This window comes from Ursus maritimus, unplaced genomic scaffold, assembly GCF_017311325.1.
Source record: "Ursus maritimus isolate PB19 unplaced genomic scaffold, ASM1731132v1 scaffold_6, whole genome shotgun sequence".
Classification (NCBI taxonomy): domain Eukaryota; kingdom Metazoa; phylum Chordata; class Mammalia; order Carnivora; family Ursidae; genus Ursus; species Ursus maritimus.
The window spans coordinates 63734208-63760308 of record NW_024426774.1 but is presented as its reverse complement, the minus strand read 5'-3'; the positions used below and the strand labels follow the sequence as shown (position 1 = coordinate 63760308).

At 41.1% G+C, this 26101-nt stretch overlaps 1 protein-coding gene across 3 annotated transcripts in view; it reads left to right on the top strand.

The window, feature by feature from the left end:
• EML6 (EMAP like 6) overlaps positions 1-26101 on the top strand; it is a 280912-nt gene that overhangs the window by 134016 nt on the left and 120795 nt on the right. For all 3 annotated transcript variants that reach the window (XM_008700449.2, XM_040623471.1, XM_040623472.1), the window contains exon 7: positions 25074-25275. In XM_008700449.2, coding sequence (XP_008698671.2) covers positions 25074-25275 — 202 coding nt within the window. The remainder of the gene's footprint in view (positions 1-25073; positions 25276-26101) is intronic.

The following is a 26101-nucleotide window of genomic DNA, read 5'->3' as shown; positions in this document are numbered from 1 at the left end:
CGGTTTACAGCTCCCCTCTTCGTACCTCAATACTCAGCGCTGGAGATGTTCATTTGTAGAGATCCAGATGCATCATCCTGCGTCTCAGGCTGGTTCCGTGGTTATTTAGGCTGGTCTGGTACCTATCCAGCTCGACTCAGGGGACCGGCTGAAAAAGGGGTCCCCTACTCCTCCGCCATCTTAACTCCTCTCTTGTACCTCAATACTGAGCGCTGGAGATGTTCATTTGTAGAGATCCAGATGTATCTTCCTGCGTCTCAGGCTGATTCCGTGGTTATTTAGGCTGGTCTGGTACCTATCCAGCTCGACTCAGGGGACCTGTGAAAAAGGGGTCCCCTACTCCTCCGCCATCTTAACTCCTCTCTTGTACCTCAATACTCAGCGCTGGAGATGTTCATTTGTAGAGATCCAGATGCATCATCCTGCGTCTCAGGCTGGTTCCGTGGTTATTTAGGCTGGTCTGGTACCTATCCAGCTCGACTCAGGGGACCGGCTGAAAAAGGGGTCCCCTACTCCTCCGCCATCTTAACTCCTCCCCATATGTCTTTTTGAATTAGTGTTTTCGTTTTCTTTGGGTAAATACGCAGTAGTAGAATTACTGGAACATGTGATAATTCTTTTTTTAATTGTTTGAGGAACCTCCATACTGTTTTCCACAGTGACTGCACCAGTTTGCATTCTCACCAACAGCACACAAAGGTTCCTTTTTCTCCACATCCTCCCCAACACTTGCTTTTGTGTTTTTATTTTTAACCATTCTGACAGGTTTGAGGTGACATCTCCTTGAGGTTTTGATTTGCATTTCTCTGATGATGAGGGATGTTGAGTGTCTTTTCATATGTCTGTTGGCCATCTGTGTGTCTTTGGAGAAGACTGTGCTGTGCAGAAGCTCTTTATTTTGATGAAGTCCTAGCAGTTGATTTTTGTTTTTGTTTCCCTTGCCTTAAAAGACGTATCTAGAAAAATGTTGCTATGGCCAATGTCAGAGAAATTACTGCCTTTGCTCTCTTCTAGGATTTTTAGGGTTTCAGGTCTCACATTTAGGTCTTTCATCCATTTTGAGTTTATTTTTGTGTACAGTGTAGGAAAGTGGTCCAGTTTCATTCTTCTGCATGTAGCTATCCAGTTTTCCCAACAGCATTTGTTGAAGAGACTGTCTTTTTCCTATTGTATATTCTTGCCTCCTTTGTCAAAGATTAATTGATCCTATAATTATGGGTTTATTTCTGGGTTTTCTATTCTGTCCTTTTGATCTGTGTGTCCATTTTTGTGTCATTACCATACTATTTTGATTACTACAGCTTTGTAGTGTAACTTGAAATCTAGGATTGTGATGCCTCCTCTTTTGTTCTTTTTCAAGGTTGCTTTGGCTATTCAGGGTCTTTTGTGGTTCCATACACATTTTAGTATTTTTTGTCCTATTTCTGTGAAAAATGCTGTTGGTATTTTTTATAGGGAATGCATTAAATCCATAGGTTGCTTTGGGTCGTAAGGACATTTTAACTATTTGTTCTTCCAATCTGTAAGCATGGAATATCTTTCCACTTGTTTGTATTGTCCTCAGTTTCTTTCATCGTGTTTCATAGTTTTCAGAGTACAGTTAATTCACCCTGATTAAGTCTATTCCTAGGTATTTTATTACTTCTGGTGCAATTATAAATAGGATTGTTTTCTTAATTTCACTTTCTGCTTCTTCATTAATAGTGTACAGAAAGCAATGGATTTCTGTATATTGGTTCTGTATTCTGTGACCTTACCAAATTAATTTATCAGCTCTAGTAGTTTTTTGGTGGACTCTTCAGGCTTTTCTTTCTATAGCATCATGTCATCTACAAATAGTGAAAGTTTTACTTCTTCCGTACCAATTTGGATGCCTTTTATTTCTTTTTGCTGTCTGGTTGCTGTTGCTAGGACTTCTGGTACTATGTTGAATAAAAGTGGTGAGAGTGAACATTCTTTTTTTTTTTTTTTTTTAAAGATTTTATTTATTTGTTTGATAGAGACAGCCAGCGAGAGAGGGAACACAAGCACGGAGAGTGGGAGAGGAAGAGGCAGGCTCCCAGCGGAGGAGCCCGATGTGGGGCTCGATCCCAGAACACTGGGATCACACCCTGAGCGGAAGGCAGATGCTTAATGACTGCGCCACCCAGGCGCCCCAAGAGAGTGAACATTCTTGTTCCCAGTCTTTAGGGGGAGAGCTCTCATTTCTTCACCACCGAATATGATCTTAGCTATAAGTTTTTTATAGATGGCTTTTATTATGTTGAGGTGTGTTCATCTACACCAACTTTGTTGAGGGTTTTTACCATGAATGGGTGTTGTAATTTGTCAAATGCTTTTTTGCATCTATTGAAATGATTATATGGTTTTGATCCTTTCTCTTGTTGATATGATGTATGACGTTGATTTGCAAGTACTGAACCACCCTTACATCCCAGGAATAAATCCCACTTGATCGTGGTGAATGATTTTTTTTAAGTATGGTTGGATTTGATTTGCTAATATTTTGTTGAGGATTTTTGCACCTATGTTAATCGGGGCTCTTGACCTCTAGTTCTCTTTTTTTGTGGTGTCTTTATTTGGTTTTGGTATCAAGGTAATGCTGGACTCATAGAATATATTTTTTCAATTTTTTGGAATAGTTTGAGAAGAATAGGTATTAACTCTTCTTTAAATGTTTGGTGGAATTTACCTGTGAAGCCAGCTGGTCCTGGACTTTTCTTTGTTGGGAGTTTTTTGATTACTGATTCAATTTCCTTACTGATAATCGATCTGTTCAAATTTTTCTATTTCTTCCTGTTTCAGTTTAGGGAAGTTATATGTCTCTAGGAATTTATCCATTTCTTCTAGGTTGTCCAATTTGTCTATTTTGGCACATAATTTTTCATAATATTCTTACAGTTTTTATATTTTTGTGGTGTCATTTGTTATTTCTCTTCTTTCATTTCTGGTTTTGTTTGAGTCTTCCCTATCTTTTTGGGGGGGGTGAACTGGTAAAAAGTTTATCAATTTTGTTGCTCTTTTCAAGGAACCAGCTCCTAGTTTCATTGATTTGTTCTATTATTTTTTTTTAGTTTGTTTCATCTTTTTCTGCTTTAGTCTCTATTATTTCCTTCCGACAGTTTTGGGTTTTGTTTGTTATTCTTTTTTCCAGGTCTTTTAGGTGTAAGATTAGGTTTGAGATTTTTCTTACTTTTTGAGGTAGTCCTATATTGCTTAAACTTCCCTCTTAGAACAACTTTTGTTGCATCCCAAAGATTTTGGATCATTGTGTTTTCATTTTCCTCTGTCTCCATGTATGCTTTGATTTCCTCTTTCATTTTTTAGTTGACCCCTTCATTGTTTAGTAGCATGTTATTTAACCTCCATGTATTTGTGTTGTTTGTTTGGGGTTTTTTTTTTTGGTATTTGTGTTCTTTCTAGATTTTTTTCTTGTGGTTAATTTCTAGTTTCATAGAGTTGTGGTCAGAAAAGATGCATGATATCTTTTTGAATTTGTTGAAACTTGTTTTGTGGCCTAATATGTGATCTATTCTGGAGAATGTTCCATGTGCACTTGAAAAGAATGCGTATCCTACTGTTTTAGGATGGAATGTTCTGAATATTATCTGTTAGATCCATCTGATCCAATGTGTCATTCAAGGCCATTGTTTCCTTGTTGATTTTCTCTGGATGATCTATCCATTGATTGTAAGTGGGGTGTTAAAGTCCACTACTGTTATTGTATTATTATTGATAACTTCCTTGATGTTTATTATTAGCTGCTTTATGTATTTGGGTGCTGCCATATTGGGTGCAGAAATATTTACAGTTGTTACATCTTGTTGGATTGTTTCCTTAATGACTAAATAGTGTCCTTCTTTGTGTCTTGTTACAGTCTTTGTTTTAAAGCCTATTTTGTCCAATATAAGTTTTGCTCTCCCAGCTTTCTTTTCATTTCCATTTGCAGGACAAATGCTTTTCCATCCCTTCACTTTCATCTGCATGTGTCTTTAGGTTTGAAACAAGTTTTTTTGTAGGCAGTATATAGATGGGGTCTTGCTTTTTTATCCATTCTGTCACCCTATGTCTTTTTATTTAATGTTTTTTTTTAATTTATAGTCAATTAATTAGCATATAATGTATTATTGATTTCAGAGATACAGGTCAGTATTCATCAGTCTTGTAGCCAGTGCTCATTCCATCACATGCCCTCCTTAATGTGCATCACCCAGTTACCCCATCCCTCCACCCCTCTCCCCTCTAGCAACCTTCTCTTTGTTTCCTATGATTAAGAGTCCCTTATGGTTTGTCTCTCTCTCTCTGGTTTCATCTTGTTTTATTTTTTCCTCTCTTCCCCTATGACCCTATGTCTTTTGATTGCAGTGTTTAGTCCATTTACATTCAAAGTAAGTATTGAAATGTACATACTTATTGCTGTTTTGTTACTTGTTTTATGGTGGTTTTTGTAATTCTCTGTTCATTTCACTTGCTCTCTTCTCTCATAGTTTGTTGGCTTTCTTTAGTGATATACTTGTATTCCTTTTTCTTTATTTTTTGCATATCTGTTACTGGTTTTTATTTTGTGGTTACCAATAGGTTTTATATAAAATCTTATGCACAGAGCAGTCTATATTAAGTTGGTAGTCACCTAAATTTGAGCCTGTTCTTTACCCCTCCCCCCACCAAGTTTAGGTATATGGTTTTATACTTTACATCCTTCTATTTTGTGAATCCCTTGACTGATTTTTGTAGATATAGTTATTTTTTGTGCTTTTTGTTTCCTACTTTTCTTACTCCTATTATGGTCTTTCCTTTCCCCTCAAAGAGTTCCCTTTAACATTTCTTGTAGGTTTGGTTTAGTGATCATGAATTCCCTTAAGTTTTGTTTGTCTGGGAAACTATCTCTCCTTCTAGTCTGAAAAGTAGCTTTGCTGAATATTCTTGGCTGTAGGTTTTTTTCCTTCAGCACTTTGAATATATCATGCCACTCTCTTCTGGCCTGCAAAGTTTCTGCTGAAAAATTAGCTTATAGTCTTACAGGGGTTCCCTTGTTTGTAGCTGTTTTCTTTTCTCTTGCTACTTTTAAAATTCTCTCTTTATCGCTACTTTTCACTTTAATTCCTAGGTGTCTTGGTGTGGACCTCCTTGGGTTGATTTTGTTGGGGACTCTGTGTGCCTCCTGGATCTGGATTTCTGTTTCTTACCCCAAATTCAGGACAGTTTCATATATTATTTCTTCAAATAAATTTTCTATCCCCTTTTCTCTCTCCTTTCCTTCTGGGATCCCTGTAATGCAAATGTTATTATTACACTTGATGGTGTCACTGAGTTCCCTAACTCTATTTTCATTTTTTATTACTTTTTCTTTCTCCCATTCAGCTTGATTGCTTTCCGTTACTCTGTCCTCTAGGTCACTGATCATTCTTCTGCCTCCTCTAGTCTACTACTTGTTCTATCTAGTGTATTTTTCATTTCAGTTATTGAGTTTCATCTCTGATTGGTTCTTTTTTTTTTTTTTTTTATCTCTTTAAGGGTCTCACTGAGGTCCTCCATTCTTTTCTCAAGTCCAGTGAGTATCTTTGTGACATTTACTTTAAATTCTCTGTCAAGCATATTACTTATCTCCATTTCATTTAGCTCTTTTGCTGTGATTTTGTCCTGCTTTTTCATATGGGGCATGTTCCTCCATCTCCTCATTTTGTCTAACTCTCTTTATCTGTTTCTCTGTCTCAGGAAAGTCAGCTATGTCTCCTGTTCTTGAAACTGGTGGTCTTATAAAGAAGAGGTCCTACGGTGCCCTACATGCAGTGCAACGTCCCCTGTTCACCAGAACGTTGCTTCAGGGGTGTCTCCCATGTGTGTTGTACGTGCCCCACTGTTGTGGCTGAGCCACTTTTGCCTTCAGTCTAGTCATCGAAATAGGTCTCTTTGCATGTTGTAGGCAGTGTTTGGTCTCTTGTGTTGTTAGTGGGCCTGAGTCCACCTTGGGCTTGAGTTGCCTCAGAACAGGCACTTGCCAGAGACGCAGTAGCACCGAACTACAGGAAAACATGGGGGTGGATTATGTGTTGTTAGCAAGGTTTGCATAGGTCTGCTGTGGAAGGGACCTGGAGCTGAGGCCTGTCTGGAAGGGGGCATGTCCACAAGGGAACACAAAGGTGCAGCATGGTGTTAGCAAGTTAGGTAGGAGTGTTGGTGCTGCTGTGCTGGTTCCTGCAGGGGTCCATGTGTCTAGTGTAGGGGTGGGGGAGAGAAATGGTGCCTGCCAGCTCCTGTGTTCCTGGAGAAGTCTCCCAATGATCTCTGCCCCTCCAGCATGCTCTGAGATTAGTAAACAAATTTCCTTCTTGTATAGTCCAGGCATTTTTCAAACTGCTGCTTTTATGCTGTATCTCCACAGAGCTGTTTGTCGTGCTCTTTAAGGGTGGGGACTCAGTTTCTTCTCACTGTCTTGGCTCTCCCAGGACCGATTTTTTAAGTTCCAGGTTTTAGGGGCACTGACTTTAAGAACTCACAAAATTCAGTGCCTCTGCATTTCAAAGCCAAATGTTTTGGGGATTCATCTTCCCTGAGTGGGATTCCTGGTATGAGGGTCTGTTTTTCTCTTCTCTGAACCTACAGCATCTCTCCCTCCCGTGGATAGTCCTGTGGGTCCGTTTAGTTCCCAACTGCGTGTCCACCCTTCCTATCCTCCTCATTGTGGCCTCTTACCTATATTTAGCTGTGGGGAGTTTGTTCTGCCAGTCTTTGGGTCCTTTTCTGGATTACTTACGATGATGTGGGTGTTATCTAGTTACATCTGTGGGTCACGGTGAGCTTAGGATCTTCCTACTCTGCCGTCTTCCCCAGAAATCCTCCATTTAACCGTTTCTAAGTGCATCAGTGGCATCGGTTACGTCCATTCACATTGTTGAGCAACTACCAGGACCATCATCTTCAGAACAGTTTTCATCTTCCCAAACTGAAACTTCATGCCCATGAAACAGTCTCTCTCCTTTCTGCTCTTCTTCCAGCCCCTGGCAGCTACCATTCTGCTTTCCATTTCTATGAATTTGCCTATTTCAGTTACCTTGTTTAAGTGTAGTCACACAGGATTTGCTCTTTTATGACTGGTTTATTTCTCTTAGCATAATGTCTTCAGGATCATCCACGTGGTAGCATGTGCCAGAATTTCCTTCCTTTTTAAGGCTGAATAATATTCCATTGTATATACCACATTTTGTTTATCCATTCATCTGTGATGGACACTTGCGTTGCTTCCACCTTTTGGCTATTGTGAATAATGCTGCAGTGAACACAGGTGTACAAATATCTCTTTGAGACCCTGCATTCAATTCCTTTGGATATATATCTAGAAGTGGAATTATTGGATCATATGGTATTTCTATTTTTAATTTTCTTGAGAAACTGCCATACTGTTTTCCACAGCAGCTGCACTATTTTACATTCCTATCAGCATTGCACAGGGTTCCAATTTCTCCACATCCTTGCCAAGTCTGTCTTTCTTTTTTTAAACAGCAGCCATTCTAATAGTGTGAAGTGGTATGTCATCATGGTTTTGATTTGCATTTCCCTAATAATTAGTGTTATTAAGCATTTTTCATAAGCCTGTTGGCCATTAATGTATCTTCTTTGGAGAAATTTCTATTCAAGTCCTTTGCCTATTTTAAAAGGCCTATAGTTTGGTTTTTTTGTTGCCACATCTTGAGAGTTCTTATATATCCTGAATATTAACCCCTTATCAGATATGTGGTTTGCAAATATTTCTTCCCATTCCATAAGTTGCCTTTTCACTATGTTGATTGTGTCTCATGATGCATAGAAGTTCTTAATTTTGATGTAGTCCAATTTATTTTTTTTGTTACCTGTGCCTTTGGTATCATATCCAAAAAAATCATTGCCAAAAATACTGTATCATAAAGTTTTCCCCCTATGTGTTCTTACAATAGTTTATAGTTTTAGCTTTTAGGCTGTTTAGGTCTTTGATCCATTTTGAGTTAATCTAAGTGTCCAACTTCATTGTTTGTTTCCCCCAAAATATTTTTAATAACTAATTTAGCAGTGAAACTTAACTTACATGAGACTGTTTATCTTCATATGTCTGAATATTCTTACACATCGCTGCAGAAGTATTTGATTTCAAGGTGCTGCTCCAGACCACATTGGCTATATTATATTACATGAGTCCAAAATCCAAAATGTTCTGAATTCCACAGTGCAACTGACCCCAAGGAACTGGATCAGATGGTATTTCTAAGGAATCTCGGATATATGGGATGGTGGAACCCCCAACATATTTTTCAGTGAAAATTTCTGGAATTTGCAAGGTGGTAGACATTGGATGTCAGCATGTAGAACTCTCACCCTATGGATGAATACAGTGAGGTCAGGTCATGGGCATCCACCTAATCGTACGATTTGGGCTCTAACTTCTATCTCACTTCAAACTTAACAAGGCATTTTGAGTCAGATCATTTTTTTTTTTTAATTTGACAGCACAAGCAGGGGGAGCGGCAGGCAGAGGGAGAGGGAGAAGCAGACTCCCCACTGAGCAGGGAGCCTGATGTAGGGCTCAGTCCCAGGACCCTGGGATCATGACCTGAGCCAAAGGCAGTTGCTTAACCAACTGAGCCACCCAGGTGCCCAGAGTCAGATCATTTTTAAAACACATTTATGATCGGCATAAAATAATGAAGCTTAAATGACTTACAGTGATAACAAGAAAGCCAAAAATAATTCTTTAAACCAAGGCAACCAAAGTGAATTACATCAATGGTAATAAATACTTGGAGATACTGGTTGTAAATGATCATGTCTAAAGGACTATGGTAATTATTCACATACTATAAGGTGTGTTATATATGTATTCATTCAATAAACATTTATTAAGCATCTACTAAGTGTCAGATACCTACCTAGGAAGTGGATAAACTCTTCTAAAAAGCATGTTTTAGGCATTTTATTGGAGTTTTTTGTGTACTTACTTTAACTTTGAGCACATATTTGTCGAATTGTGGTTCTGTCTAACATACTATATAAACTCCGAATCCAGAGATATCTTGTATTGAGTCAAGCAGCATTCCCTCAGCACTAAGCAAGAGTAGAAGGCCAAAGTCCCCAGGATGCAAGATGCCCCTTCTTAGACTTTTCACCACTTCTGCTGCCCCATTACTGGCCTGAACCACTATCTCTCACATAGATTTCTGCAGTTGCTTTATACCTTGTGGCCCTGCTTCAAACATTATTCTCAGAATAGCAGCTAGAGGGATTGTTCAAAATTTACCTGAGCCAATTCACATTATTCTTTCCCCAAAGAAAGAATCAAGTCCTCAGATGGCCTGCCAACTCCTCCCCCTCGTACCCCCTGTGCTCCTAGGCTACTCCCTCTGCCTGCAACACTGTCCCCAGGGATCTGCAGGATTACTGCCCTCCCCCTCTTCAGGACTTTGCTCACATGAACCTGTCCTGATGCCTTATTTAAAATTGAAACCCACTCTGCCTCTCCTACCCCAGGCACTCCCCATCCCTTCTGCCAGATCTGCTTCTCACCTTGTAACAAACAATATGATTTGCTTTTTATTATGTTTGTGGCTGTTGTCTGTTTCCGTAAGAGCAGGAATCTCTTTGTTCGCTGACGCCTCTCAAGGGCTTAAAACAGTGCCCGGCACCTGCAGGTACCTTGGAAACAGCTGCTGATGGAGGAATGAAGAGTGCGTGAAGAGGAGTGTGAGTGGCTGGGGCACACAGCCTTGGGGAGGAGCACAAGTGACCAGGACACAGAAGGGGACACACAGCTTGGTTCCTTTCTTTGTGTCATCCTGCTGTGTTCAGGCCTAAGCCCTAAAGACCAGTGATAGGAGGTCAGAAAAGGCTCTAGGGAGGAGCCTATCATGGCCATCACGTCCGACCCGTCATCCTGTTGTGAGCACAGAGCAGGTGGGTGGGGGACAGGATGGAGGGTGGGAATCCAGGGTATTCTGCCCCACTCTTTATTCTTCTTGATGCTCTTCTTCTTCCTCAGAGTATATTGAGGATCACGGAGCTAAGCTGTTCTCAGTCATGGGTGATTTTGTCCCCCTGGAGGATAGTTGGCATTGTTGGGAGATGTTTTTGATTGTCACAACTGTGGAGTGCTCCTGGCCTATCCGAGGAGGGCCCAGGGACACTGCTGAGCCTCTTCTAGTGTCACCTTGCTGGGATCAGCGCCGCAAGGAAGAACTATCCAGCACTCAGTGTTAACAGTGCTATGGCTGAGCAAACCTGGTACAGAATATTCAAAAGACTAACTTAAATCTGAGAACACCCTTGTTTATAATGGAAACAAAGCAGGCACCTTCTGTATTTCTCCTGGTTCCTTGGCTGGCTTCCTTACTTTCCTCTGTCTGCCCCCCATCGTGCTTGGGGCCCTGCCACCTGCTGCACTGTTTTTCCGCTGAGAATGTGGTGGTACTGCTGGGGACCAAACACGAGCAGGAGGTGGGGATGGCAAAGTAGGCTGCCAACAGACACGGTGGTGTTTTGTTCACCCTCAGGTGGAATGTGGTGTCAGACAAGCAGAAGCTTACCGTCTGGTTCGTCCTGATAGTCGTTCCCCTCTAAATGTTCTTCCTGAGCACGTCCTAGATGAAAACCAGCCTGGGTGTTTCTTGGCTGGGTGGGCTTGGTCATGTGTTTCTGTCTTCTGAGGTCCTGTTAAGCTGTGTGGATGCTTCAGAGTTCCTGTAGCCACAGGATTTGGGATCCTGCGCAATGAACGTTGAAGTAGCCATGGGTTTGGTCAAGAGTAACTTTCGTTATGAATTCCGTTGGAATTCTCAGGCAGAGAGCCCTTGTAGATATGAGCAGCAGGCCGTGGGCCTTTGGTGCAGCAGGCCAGCTGCAGGCTAATTTTGGACTAGGCCCTGCCCAGCCTGTGGCGAGGCCCCACGACCCCCGCAGCAGCTCCCGGGGCCCACTCTGCCAGGCGCTCTGTGTGCAGGATCCCATTTAATCCTTAACCACAGGGTCCCCAAGCACAGCAGCTCCCAGGGCATGAGATCCATGTGGTCACTGGCTCTCCTGCCCAGAAGGGCTCTGCACTTGGTTAGTGCTTTGCTGTCGCCACCTTGAAATTCGTAATCATTTTTCAAACAGGGGTCCCACATTTCCACTTTGTATTGAGCTCTGCAGATCGTAACGCCAGGCTTGTCACCTGGTCATCTGTGCTCATGAGTCCCTGGAGAGACTCCCTCCCTCTTGTTCCCAGACCGCCTTCAGCACTACCCTTAGGACATCAGAACTGCTGGGAGGGCCAGGGGTCCCTGGCCTGCTCCAGACCCCTCTGGCGGGGGGGGGGAATCAAGGGGACTCAAAGGTCCCTCCTGGCATTTCCACTTCCTCTCCCTACACTCCCTCTTCCATCCGAGTGAACCATCTCTCGTGAGTGCTTTTTTATTACCTTTTACCTCTTTACCGAGGGGGCTCCTTAGTATGGCATCTTTAATAAGATTGGGTTTATAGGAAAAAAGCCCTCACCATATCTTGTTTAAGTTTTGGTACCGTGTCCTAGGAGCACATCCACAGAGAAGGGCATTAGCTTTGTGGGGAAGAGTGTTTGCTCCAGACTTGGACTGCCTGAAGCCTCATTTTTGGTATTGCTTGCTCACTCTGGGACTTTGGGCAATTAATGTACCCTGTCAGCGCTATAATTTCCTCATTTATCCGATAGGTATTTACTGTCCCCATTTAGGGCTGGTGTTGTCCACAGGGACTCCTCTTGAGCTATTGTGAGCATTCCTGGCATACATGAAGGTTCTGGGCCCAGGGCTGGGTAATGTCAGTGGGGATCCTTTCTGCCCCTTTACACAGCTGACTTGGATTTGACTTCTCAGCGTTGCACTTTCTTTTTGCTTTCCGATCAACCGAACGTGGGCGCTCTCACGTGCTAGGGCAGAGTTGTCCGACCTGTGGCTAAAGAACCATTGCATTAGAACCAGCTGGTGGTGCAGCCTGGAAATCTGAATGTTCAGCAGTGCGACTGAGAAGTCTGATGAGACAAAGTAGCTTGGGAACGGCTTGGTGGTGGTTCTCAACAAGGGGTTCTCAGCCCTGGGGATCTAAACATACCTATGCCTAGCCCCACTCCAGACTGACTGAGAGGAGTTTCTGGCTGGGGTTCAGGACCCCATATTTTTAAAAACACTTTCCAGGTAGATTAGGATGTGCCATGAGGATTGGAGTCCCTGCTCCTGGCCTTTGCCGTAGACCAGGCCTAGGAGCCCTGGATTCAAGAACACTATTCTGTGCTCCCCCTACCCGCCACACCCACACCGTCATCCCTTCTCAGGCCAAATAACCGGGGGGAAAAGGCCATTTTATTCCCCAGGTGGTTTGTTCTGTCTTGGTGTGTTGGACCCTAGCCTTTCCTTCTGAGAGTCTGTGGTGTCAGCACATCAAAACGGCGAACAGACAACACATAAGCTGTAACACAGGGAGGCAGCTAAGAGGCTCCAGGGAAGGTGTATGCCGCAGTTTCTTCACCGCTCCTGGTGTGAACCGTGCGCGGGGCTGGAAACTGACTGCATATGCAGCAAGGTGCTCTCCGCTGAGACTAATAACAATTTGCTGGTTAAGATAAGAACAACTCCTATTTATTAATTTCCTAAGTGCCAGACCATGGGTCAAGTGTTTAAATATATGGTTGTATTGATTCCTCATAACAGCATTGTGAAGTATGAGTGCCAATATTCTCTCACCTTCACAGGGAAACTGAAGATTGGAAAGACTGATGGCTTGCCATAGCGCAGCTGGGAGGGGCTGGGGCTGGCGTGTAATTCCAGTCCGTGTACTTAACCGTTCAGTGAGCCAATGAAAAATAAGCAATGTCCTTTAGGTCTGTGTTGATATTCTTGATATTCATGGGCTAGATCTACCCATGCCCTGGTTTCAGGGCATTCACCAAAAGGATTAGAAAGATGCTGTTTACCACTGTCTGGTCTGAATACAAAACGCAGCAAGCAGCTGGTGAGATTTTGGTCTTTGCCTTGGATGATTTTTAAGTGGGTGGTTGCTCTTTACTGCCATCTGCTGGCTATCTGGACCAAGCACAGGCCAGAGCCCCACATTTCTCATAGAGGAGCGTCCGAGAAGGCCACCTCTACAATTCAGCAAAATGCCTTCTGCTCATACTGTCAAAACCCTCTGAAACTTGCACTTATCTAGAAGAAAAGAGCACTTCTGTGGTCTTAAATAATTAGGATGATTTTTCCTGGCTCTGTCTTTATTATTGGTGGATTTCTAACCATATTCCAAATAATACCTTATGTTTTTTGGACTCCCACAGCAGAAGACAAAAGCAAAGACAGCTTTGTAATTTCCCAGTGGAGTGACCACCTTGGCCAGTCTGGATAGGAAACCACGATTACACTATTGTTCTCTGCATTTGTGTCAGAGAAGTTAAAACCAAGTCTCAACAGACAGGAGAAGGGCAATCCTGTGAGAGCCCCGCAGGGATATGCCACGCGCCAGGGTCTCTCCAGAATGTACCCAGAAGAGTCTCTGTCATTCTCTTCACCAGTGTTGCATGCAGAACAGCAGTTAGGTTTAGAAATGATGAAAATGGGGTGTTACTAGGAAACCTGAATACAGTTCTGTCCACTGAGGTGTTTTCAGGACGTGATTCTTATTTTAAATAATTACCTTGGAAGTCAGTGTGGCCCAGTGTCCTATCCGTCTTTTTAGGTAGACCCCTGGAGTTGACCTGTCTGATGTGACCAAATACTATTTATCTGTTGGAAGCAATGAGTATTTGCAGAGAGCCTGAGTTGGTCTCTGAGAGAAAATGTTCACATCTCATTAAGTTTATGTTCTAAACAATGAAAATGTAACAACTCCTTCCCTCCATCTCTCTTCTTCCCCTCTGCCCATCTTTAGTCAGAAATAATCCATATCAATTTTACTCTATTGCCTCTGCCTTCTTTGAAGCCTCTCCATATGTTGGTTAGTTCGGTGGAAATCTGCTATGAAACACACATCATGAGGGGCTGAGGGGAAAAGGGGTGGGATCCTCAAACTTAGCCTCTCGGTCTCTTGTTTTCTGGCCCTCTCCTTGCCAAACTCCTTAGGCCCTTTGGAGGAATGCAAGAACTCTCTGGACACAGTCTGAAAACACAGTGGGTGCTGTGTAACTTGACTGGCTCATCAGTCTTCACGGAGTTGGAAAGTTTTTCTTTGTTCCTAAACCTCTTTAAAAAAGACAAAGCAAACTTCTTAAAAACATTAACATTTGGCAATTCCAGGTGGCAGATTGTTTGTTATAATATTCTGGTACCTTGCCGAATTTGTTCCCCAAGATAAGCAGGTAAAAAATAGTAGGGGTGGTGGGGAGAAAAAAAATGTTTGTATACTGGACCAAATACAAAGCCAGATCTTGGGGAGAAATTTCAGTTTTCAAGCCATTTAGCCCCATGGAGCAGGACATGCTGTTGGAGGCCGTGCGGAAGGGCCGGCATGCTTATGCTCAGCGGGCAGCCATAGGGGCCGGGCCTGCTCAGGAAGGGTGAGTCCTGAAGACAGTTAGAGGAATTATGAAGGGACTATGGTTGGAATATTTCCATGACAGTTACACTATGTAACACATTGCTGAGATCTGTGGTGTATCTGTATGTGTATAACGTTTTTATTGAGATACAATTGACATATTCATTTCGGGTGTACATAATGATTCGATATATGTATATGTTGCAGAATGATCACCACGATAAGTCTAGTTAACACCTACTACCACATAGCTATCTTTTTTTCTTTTAATGAGAACTTTTAAGATCTCTCTTAGCAACTTACAAATATACAATACAGTATTATGAACCTATAGTCTTCATGCTGTTCATTACATCCCCAGGACTTACTGATTTTCTAACTCTGTGTTTGTACCCTTTGACCACCTTCACCCCTTTTGCCTGCCTCCCGCCCCCCTATGTGGGCAACCCCCAATCTGTTCCTTGTATCAGTGAATTTAGGGGGTTTTGTTTGTTTGCTGCCTGTTTGTTTTTTAGGTTCCCCATATAAGTGAGTTTGTATAATATTTATCTGGCTTCTTTTAAAAAAAAATTTACTAAGAAAGAGCTAGGGGGAGAGGGAGAGGAAGAGAGAAACTCAAGCCGACTCCATGCTGAAGGCGGAGCCCAGCGCAGGGCTCAATCTCAGGACCCTGAGATCACGACCTGAGCTGAAACCAAGAGTCAGATGCTTAACTGACTGCCTCACCCAGGTGCCCCTCTATCTGACTTATTTCCTTTAGCATAATGCCTTCAAGGTCCACCCATGTTGTCCCAAATGGCAGGATTTCCTTCTCTGTGGCTGAGTAATACTCCACTGTGTGTATGCCACATTATCTTTATTCATTCTTTCATCGGTAAACATGTAGCCCAAACATGGAATAGCCTCGTAAATAATGCTGCAGTGAACATGGGGTTTCGTTTTCCTTTTGAATTAGTGTTTGGTTTCCTTTGGGCAAATATCTATATGTGGAATTGCTTGATCGTATGTTGGTTGTATTTTTAATTTTGGGAAACCTCCGCATTGCTTACCACAGTGGCTGTACCAATTTCCATTCCCACCAGCAGTGCTCAAGGGTTCCCTTTTCTCCACATCCTCACCAGTGCGTGTTATTTCTTATCTTTTTAAACGATAGCCATTGTGCAGTGATATCTCATTGCGGTTTTGATTTGCATTTCCCTGATCATTAATGATGTTGAGCACCTTTTCATGTACCTGTTTGCTCTCTGTATGTCTTCTTTGGAGAAATGTCTACTCAAATTCTCTGCCCATTTTTAAATTGGAATCTATTTCTTTGCTTGAACTGCAGGAGTTCTATATTTTGGATATCGATCTTTTATCAGATTTATGATTTGCAAATACTTTCTTCATTTGGTAGGTTACCTTATCATTTCGCTTTTACTCCCTTTGCTGAGCAGAAGCTTTTTAGTTTGATGTACTCCCACTTGTTTACTTTGCTTTCGTTGCCTTTACTTGTGGTGTCAGAGCCAAAAAATCATTGCCAAGAATGACTTCAGAGAGTTTACTGCCTGTGTTTCTTCCAGGAGTTTTATGGTTTCAGCTCTCATGTTCCTGAATCCATTTTGAGTTAACGTTTGTGTACATGGTGTAAGATAATGGTCCCGTTGCATTCTTCCTTGTGGCTGTCCGGTCTTCCCAACACCCATTAGTGAAAAGACTGTCACTTTCCCATTGTGTATTCTTGACTCCATGTCATAAATTAATTGACCATATATGGGTGGGTTTATTTCTGGACTCTGTTCTGTTCCATTGATCCATGTGTCTCTTTTTGTGCCAGTACCATACTGTTTTGGTTACTAGAGGTGTGTAACAGAATTTGAATTCAGGAAGCATGTTGCCTCCAGCTTTGTTCTTAAGATTGTTTTGGCTACTCAGGGTCTTTTGTGGTTCCATACAACACATTTTAGGATTGTTTATTCTGCAAAAAATGCCATTGGAATTTTGATAAGGATTACATTAAAACTGTAGATTGCTTTGTGTAGTACATTCTATGTATTTTAACAATCTTCTTCTAATTCACGTGCATGGAATAGCTTTCCATTGATTTGTGTCATCTTTAGTTTTTTTCATCAATGTCTTATAATTTTCAGCATACAGGTCTCTCGCCTCCTGAGTTAAATTTATTCCTAGGTAGGATAGCCTGGTGGCGCAGTTGGTTGAGTGTTGCACTCTTAGTTTCTGCTTCGGTCATGATCTCGTGGTGGTGGGATCAAGCCCCACATTGGGCTCCATGCTCAGAGCAGAGTCTGCTTGAGTTTCTTTCTCCTTCTTCCTCTGCCTTTCCCCCACCCCTGCATTCATTCCCCCCCCCAGGATAAATAAATAAATCTTCTAAAAAAATTTTATTCCTATGTATTTTATTCTTTTTGATGCAATTGTAGAAGGCTTTGTTTTCTTAATTTCTCTTGCTGGTAGTTCGCTTTTAGCATATACAAATGCAGATGATTTGGGGGTATTGATTTTGAATCCTTCAACTTCACTGAAGTTCTAACTCTTTTTGTGATCTTTAGGGCTTTCTGTATATCAAATCATGTTATCTGCAAATAGTGACAGTTTTACTTCTTCCTTTCCAATTTGGATGCCTAGTTACTCTGGGTAGGACTTCCAAATACTTGTTCCAAGAGTGACAAGAGTGGGCATCCTTGTCTTGTTCCTCATCTTAGAAAAAAAGATTTCAGCTTTCCACCATTGAGTATAATGTTAGCTGTAGACTTGTATATGTGGCCTTTGTTATGTTGAGGTACATTCCCTCTATACATGCTTTGTTGAACGTTTTTATCATAAATGAATACTGAGTTTTGTCAGATGCTTTTTTCTGTATCCATTGAGATGATCATATGAGTTATAGCCTTTATTTTGTTAATGGGGTGTATCATACTGACTGATTTGCAGATGCTGTACCATCCTTATATCCATGGAATAAATCCCTCTTGATTATGGTATATGAACCTTTTAATGTATTGCTGAATTTGGTTTACTAATATTTCTTTGAGGATTTTTGCATCTATGTTTATCAGGGAAATTGGGCTATAATTTTCTTGTGGCATCTTTGTCTGGTTTTGATATCAGGGTTGTCCTGTCCTCATAAAATCAGTTTGGAAGGGTTTCCTCCTCATACATTTTTGGGAAGCATTTCAGAAGGATTGATGTTGATTCTTCTTTAAATGTGTTGTAGAATTCACCAGTGAGACCATCTGATGCTGGGCTTTTCTTTGTTGGGAGGGTTTTGATTACTGATTCAATTTCCTTACTCGTTGTTGGTCTGTTCATATTTTCTATTTCTTCACAATTTAGTTTTGGTAAATTGGATGTTTCTAGGAACTTTCCCTTTCTTTTAGATTGTCCAGTTTGTATGCACATATCTTTTCATAGAGGTCTCTTTTGATCCTTTGTTTTTCTGTGGTATCAGTTGTAATGTCTCCTCTTTCATTTCTGATTTTATTTGGGTCCTCTCTTTTTTCCTTGGTAAGTCTAACTTAAGGTTTGTCTATTTTGCTTATCTGTTTAAAAAAATAGCTCTGAGTATCACTGATATTTTCTATTATCTTTTTAGTCTCTTACCTCATTTTTTTCTGCCCTGATCTTTATTTCCTTCCTTCTCCTAACTGTGAGCTTCATTCGTTCTTCTCTTTTTAGTTCTTTGGGCTATAAATTTAGGTTGCTTATTTAATATCTTTCTTGTTATTTAATGTAGGCTTTTATCGCTGTGAACTTTCCTCTTAGAACTGCCCTTGCTGTCTCTCCTAGGTTTGGGTATATTGTATTTCTATTTTCCATTTGTTTTTTATTTCTCTTTTGATTTCTTCTCTGGCCCATTGGTTGTTCAGTAATGTGTTGTTTAATCTTCACATACATGTGTATTTTCCAGTTTTGTCCTTGTCATTGATTTCTAGTTTCATACCATGTGGTCAGAAAAGATGCTTGATAGGATTTCAGTCTTCTTACATTTATTAGGACTTGTTTTGTGGTCTAACATATGATCTATCCTAGTGAATATGCCATGTGTACTTGAGAAGAATGTGTACTATGTTGGTTTTGGATGGGATGTTCTTTAAATGTCTTTTAAACCCTTCGGGTCTAATGTGTCATTTAAGACAATTGTTTCCTTATTGATTTAATGTCTGGATGATCTATCCACTGATGAAAGTAGGGTATTAAATTCTGCTACAGTATTGTATTGCTGGCCATTTCTCCCTTGAGGTCTGTTAATGTTTGCTTTATATATTTTGGTTCTCCTGTGATGTGTGCATCAACATTTACAAATATATCCTTTCACTGGATCGACGCCTCTATTGTTATATAATGACCTTCTTTGTCTCTTATTACAGTCTTTGTCTTCAAGCCTGTTTTAAGAAATCCCAGATTTTTTTTGGGTTTCTGTTCGCATGGAATACCTTTTTCTATCCCTTTCCTTTTAGTCTTTGTGTGTCCTTACATTTGAAGTGAGTCTGTTGTAGGCAACACATAGATCTTATTTTTTTATCCATTAGCCACCCTACGTCTTTGGATTGGAGAATTTTGTCCATTTACATTTTATGTAATTACTGATAGGTATTGTTGTTTTGTTAATTGTTTTATGGCTATTTTATAATTCCTTTGTTCTTCTCTTGCTCTCTTCCTTTGTGATTTGATGATTTTCTGTAGTGTAGTGGTATGCTTAGATTCCTTTATCTTTACTGTATCTACTGTGGTTTTGCTTTGTGGTTACCATGAGGCTTTCCTGAACCAACTTACAATAGTCTGTTTTAAGTCGATAATAGTTTCAGTTTGAATACCTTCTAAAGCTTTACATTTTTACTCCCCCCTTCCATGTTTTGCTTTGATGTCACAACTTACATCTTTTTCTTTTGTCCATTAACAAATTATTGTGGTTATAGTTGTTTTTACTACTTTTGTCTTTTAACTTTCATCCTACTTTTATACATAATTAACCCACCACCTGTACAGTATTAAATTATTCTGAATTTTACTCTATATTTACCTTTACCAGTGAGATTTATACTTTCATATCTTTTCCTATTATTGATTGGTGCCCTTTTATTGCAAGTTAAAAGAGTCCCTGAAACATTTCTTGTCAGGTTCTTCTAATTGAGATGAAGTCCTTTAGCTTTTGATTGTCTGGAAAAGTCTTCCTCTCTCCTTCAATTCTGAAGGATGACTTTGTCAGGTAGAGTATTTTTAGTTGGCAGGTATTTTCTTCAGCAAGTTAAATATATTGTGCCATTCCTTGCAAAGTTTCTGGCCTGCAAAATTTCTGCTGAAAAATCTGCTTATAGTCTTAATGGGACTTCCCTTGTACAAAACAAATTGTTTTTCTCTTGCCGCTTTTACGATTCTCTCCTTGTCTTTAACGTTTGACACTTTAATTATAATATATCTTGGTATGGGTTTCTTTTGGTCATCTTATGTGGAACTCTCTGGGCTTCCTGGATCTGTATGTCGATTTCCTTCCCCATGTTAGGGAAATTTTCAGCCATTATTTCTGCAAATGAGTTTTTTGCCCTGTCTCCCTGTTCTTTTGGGACCCTTATAGTACCAATGTTAAGGGATTTATGAAACAACATCAAGAGACTAACATTGGTCCCTTAAGCTGTCTTCGCTGTTTTTCATTCTTTTTTCTTTTTGCTGCTCTGATTGGGTGGGTTCCACTGCCCTCTGTGAGTTTACTGACCTTTTTCCTTCTTCATCTCGTTTCCTGTTGAAGCCCTTTAGTGTATTATTCGGTTCAGCTATTGTTTTCATCTCTGTGATTTCTGTTTGCTACTTTCTTATATTTTTTATTTCTTTGTTGAAAGTCTCATTTTTTTCATGCTTTGTTCCCCTGAACTCAGTGAGTATCTGTAGGACTGTTATTTTGAACTCTTTATCAGGTAAATGACTTATTTCCAATTCATTGCTTTTTCTGGGATTTTATCTTGTTCTTTCATTTGAAACACATTCTTGTGTTTGTTCATTTTTTTCTTGACCCTCTTTGTTTGTTTCTCTACATTAGGTAAAATAGTCACCACTTCTGGTCTTAAAGAGATGGCCTCATGTAGGTGAATCTTATTGTTCAAACCTTCCCCTAGCTCTTGGTTGTCCATCAAACCTTTGTGATTGTATAAACAGCCTACTTGGTTCTTTGTCATATCCAGTAATTGAAGGTGTACCCCTCAGGCCATAGCTCTGAAGATAAATTAATAGGCCTCTTCCATAGAGAGACTGGGTATCTCAGTCTGCTCTGTCTTTGCTGTGCCTTAGGGGTAGTTGATTAAGAACTGTTTCTCCATTTGTTACAGTCCTGTGGGATCCATGAATGTAGGCACTGCTGGCCTCCCAAGCCAGGAGGTCACGGGCTGACTCTTGGGCAGTAGCCCCTTGTGTGTACAGGATTCTTTGTAGGAGACAGCAGCAAGCTGGAACAAGGCAGAGGAAAAGTGCAAATGTGGCACCCTCTGGCCTCCTCAGTCCTTGGAGAGTATTTCAGTGGACCTCTAGACGTGTATTAGATTAGATGCCTGCCCTTCAGACTGAAACTTTAAGCAAATAGTCCTCTTTCACAGAACAACTGGGCGTTTCAGTTTCCTCTGCACCAGGCCCTGGAGGATAGCCACAGTGAACCCATGATTTTTAAATTCGTTATAGCCTTGTGGATCTCATGGATGAAAGCCCTCATGGCTTTCAAAACTAAGTCTTTTGGGGGCTCATCTTTCAAGTACAGGTCTTAAACAGTGAGGTGCCAGATGTGGGCTTCAAAACTTTCATTCCTCAGAAAGAAGCTCAGAGCTGTGAGTTTGCTCCCAATTGTGGATTCTTGCCCGAGGGTGGGATTTATAGTAAGATTGTCTATCAGCCTCCCCTACTCATTTTGATGCGAGGGTTGGGTTTTTGTTTTTGTTTTTGTTTTTCTTTCCTTGTTTGCCTGGTATAGAGGAATCGTTCGGCTGCTTTTGGGTTTCTTTCGGGGGAAATTGTTCCCTATGTCGCTGTAGATTAGATGTGTCCATGGGAGGAGTGAATTCAGGATCCTCCTGTGTCTCCATCTTGACCTAGAATCTTGTATATGCCATTTTAATTATTTTTTGGTGTGTAAATATCTGCTTACAAATGTCTTGCGCCTCCTTAGAATATAAATAAACTCCAGTGGGGCATGAGCCTGACTTACTCACTATCCAAACTCTAGTCTTGGGCACATAGCAGGTACTTAATAAAAAATGTTTGAATAAGTGGATGAATATATCCTTCCTTCTTTCAATGCTTTCATTGAGGATAGGGATATTATCGTTTATTTCTTGGTATTTCCAAGGGCACGAGAAATGTTTGTGATTCTGGTGTTTTTGTTTATTTGGCCATTTTTATTGAGCATATACTCCATGCCAGACATCGGGCTAGGTACTGAAGATACAACAGTGTATACAACTGAGAAAATTCTTGTATTCACAGACATTAGTGAGAGGAAATCAACAATAAATGTAATAAAAAGTAAATTATTTGATGTTTTTTGCTGATGTTGGAATGAATTAATATTCCTGGAGTGCGTGGGTGGCTCAGTGGGTTAAGCATCTGCCTTCAGCACAGGTCATGGTCTTGGGGTCCTAGGATGGAGCCCCGCATAAGGCTCCTGCTCAGTGGGGAGCCTGCTTCTCCCTCGGCCCTCCACTTGTGCTTGCTCTCTTTCAAATAAATTAAATACTTAAAAAAATAATTAATATTCCTCTTCTTCCTGTTTCTTTTTTTTTTTTAAGATTTTATTTATTTATTCAACAGAGATAGAGACAGCCAGCGAGAGAGGGAACACAAGCAGGGGGAGTGGGAGAGGAAGAAGCAGGCTCATAGTGGAGGAGCCTGATGTGGGGCTTGATCCCATAACGCCAGGATCACGCCCTGAGCCGTAGGCAGACGCTTAACCGCTGTGCCACCCAGGCACCCCTCTTCTTCCTGTTTCTGAATAACAAAGTATTGAACCTCTTCTGCAATAAAATCATAAGTGATCCAAAGCCTGTAACAAATTTACTCCCGTCCTGAAAGAAACAGGAATATGTTAATTAGCAAACAGTAACTAAACCTCTGGAAAAGTGTGAGAAAGAGAGAAGGACAGGAAAGGGATAGGGCAGAAAGACTGCTGCTACAAAGCAGAGTTTCATCTCTGCTCAGCTGCCTGCCCTGCCGTTCTGCAGTCTTACCCGGCTGCTTTCACCACGTATCTGTCCTCGCCAACCTTGAAAGCCCGTCATGATGTTTGCTGGCAGGATTTTGGGTGACTGACCCCGAACTAGCTGTTGCCAAGGTATGTGTCAAAGCGGGAACAACAAGTCAGCCTATGTACTATTTCCTTCCATTTCAAGACACAATGAATTCAGAGCAAGGGGTAAAGAGAGTTATTGCATGAAAAATAGCCTTGTGCCTTAAAAAAATACTTTTCTTGTAAATAAATGTATCCTCTCATTGGTTCCTTTTAAGACCACTGTGAGTTGATTAAGGGGAGGATTATAGTTAGCGTGTCCATATACCCCCAATTAACCCTTCTTTTGTCCCAGCATCCCATTTGGCTTAGCATTTGTCCTGGATTTTTTTTTTTAGACTTAATTTTTTTAAAGCAGCTTTAGGTTCACAGCAAAATTGAATGGAAGGCACAGAGATTTGTCCTAGACCCTCTGCCACCTCACATGCACAGCCTTCCTGGCTATCAACATCCCCCACCAGAGGGGTACATTTGTTACAGCAGGTGAAGCCAAGTTGATACATCATTGCTCGAAGCCTATAGGTCACATTAGGGTTCACTCTCGTGGTCACGTAGAGTTACATATTCTGTGGGTGTTTGTTTTTTTTTTAAAGATTTTATTTATTCATTTGACAGAGAGACAGCCAGTGAGAGAGGGAACACAAGTAGGGGGAGTGGGAGAGGAAGAAGCAGGCTCCCAGCATAGGAGCCTGATGTGGGGCTTGATCCCAGAACTCTGGGATTACGCCCTAAGCCAAAGGCAGATGCTTAATGACTGAGCCACCCAGGCACCCCATATTCTGTGGATTTTGACACACATATAATAAAATGTATTGAACATGATAATGTCTTACAGAATAGTTTCACCGCCCTGGAAATCCTCTGTGCTCTGCATATTCACCCCTTGGTTCTGAACTTATCATTTTGTAATAAAGTGTAATTATAATTTTATATTTGAAAATATTTTTGATAGAACTATTTATTTCAACATGGTAAAGCTGCTTTTTTGGTTAAAAACTAAATATTCTTAAAGTATATAAATTTATGGGATGCCTGTGTGGCTCAGAAGGTTAAACGTCTGCCTTTGGCTCAGGTCATGATTCTGGGGTCCTGCGTTCGAGCCTCACGTTGGGCTCCTTGCTGAGTGAGGAGCCTGCTTCTCCCTCTGTCTGCTGCTCCCCCTGCTTGTGTACACACACACTCTCTCCACATAAATAAAATCTTTTTTAAAAAAGTATGTAAATTTAATTTGTCTTTCAAAGTAGTCCCAACTCGGGTGATAACTTTACATGGTCTCCATAATTACAGTCTGCATTTAATGCAGAGAAAAACTGGTTTCCAGAGAGAAAGGGAAACTCCCTGGTGTGTCTGGCCAATCAGGTACAGAGTAGGACTAAAGACTTGTGCTCTGTCTTCTGGTACTTTCTATACCAGAGACACAAAGCCCACTGGGAAGACAACTCAGATCTCAAAGCTTAACACATCCCTGCCTTATTTAAAGTAGTTGTGAAAGCAGGATTCTGTCTGTATTTCTAATTCAGGCATGAGAAAAATTCACTAAATAAATAATGTACCCGGTAAGGAACAAAACAGGCCACAAGAAGTCCAAGAAATAAAAAACCAGGCATGCAAATGAAGACCTGCCTGGAGAGTATGTACTCTTGAGGTGGAAGTTTGTATTTCAAAGAAGTACTGTGCTTTTAGAGAGGACTGTATAAAATGTTAAGTCAGAGAAGAATAGCATCTTCACCGACAAATGTTTGATGGTATTTCGAGACTGAAATTAGTTTCATTTGCATATTTCTGGGACATGGTACATCTGTTATCCAGCAAAATGAGTCTAGGTTCTGATCAAATACATAGTGAACTTGCCTAATATGGCAATTAGCCATTCTGCAGTATCGTCCACCTTTAATTTTAATGTAGTGTCAGCAGCCTAAAGATTGAAGTGACTCCTAACTTTTCCGTAGCAAATCAGAAGTACTTTATTTCAAAAAGGGACAGTTTTTCACAAAGACCAATTTCTCCTCATACTCAGTTTAAGATATAGTATTTAAAATACATTCTAATGTAAAAACACAGTTACCCTATGTCACATGGGAGTGATTACTCTTGTGTAAAATCTAGATGGCAAGGGGCGGGGTAAATGACCAATGCATGGAAGGAAATGGTAAATAATACAGATGGTGTGTGGAGTTGACATTTCTCCTTCAGGCATTTTTAAGATGCATTGCATTGGATGCTATCCTGGTGAAAGGATGTTTAGGTGTTTTTCTTTATTTGCAAATGGCGTGAATATAGGTTTTTGTTTTATTTCTTTATTTTTATTCACCAGGCCTCTCTATCCGGAGTGTGTGCTGGAAAGCAGACCGCCTTCTAGCAGGGACCCAGGACAGTGAGATATTTGAAGTGATCGTGCGCGAACGAGACAAGCCGATGCTGATCCTGCAGGGCCACTGTGAGGGGGAACTCTGGGCGCTGGCCCTGCACCCCAAGAAGCCACTGGCTGTGACAGGCAGTGACGACCGCTCTGTCAGGTGAGACCCCAGCAGTGGTGGTTGTCATCTCCCTGGCTGCCTTGGGATAACAGATTTATTTTGCCCAAATTTGCTTGTTACTGCAGAGAAGGATAAACCACAGTACAGAACCACACAATTTCTAAGTGGAATGTTGCAACGTTTAGCTCAACAACACTTGGCTTCTTAGCATTTTGTTGTTGCTATCTTTCTTTGGCTCCATCTTCAGTCATGGAAATGCTCTGAGGAGTGAAAATACACTGTTACTGGTTAGATAGGCTCCCAGTTCTCTTTCAGTTGGTGATGTGGGCTAAGTGCATCTATCGGTGGTAAGATTATACTTCCCCCTCATGGGTCGGGTCCTCCATGGGGGGCTGTGCACAGCATTTCACAGTTTTGTTATAGACATTCATCTCCATTGGTGAATTCATGGGTTTGTTTTCATCAGAACTTAGATTCTGATTTTCAGAGTCCTCTTCAGTGTGCGAGGAAACAACTATTTCTCTGCAGATTGTCAGATGGAATTTTGAACATTGTCCTCAAATCAAAGGAAGGTACTGGTTCCTAAGAAAACAGGCAATTTTATTAGGACCTCAAGGATTCTGGCTGTGGATCATTTGTTATTTTCTGAGACCACAGCATTGCATAAAATGAGCAACGCGAGCACACTTCCAATATCTCTGTGACGGTTGGAGGGCTGAACACAGGATTTAGAGGTGTGTGAGGCAGGCTGTTCCACTGACTTCAGTGTTTCTGTATTTGCTGCTGACCTTTAAATGTGCCCAATGACAAGCAGGACAGAAACAGTGCATGCCACTGGGAGGGAGAGGCTGCTGGATCAATTGGT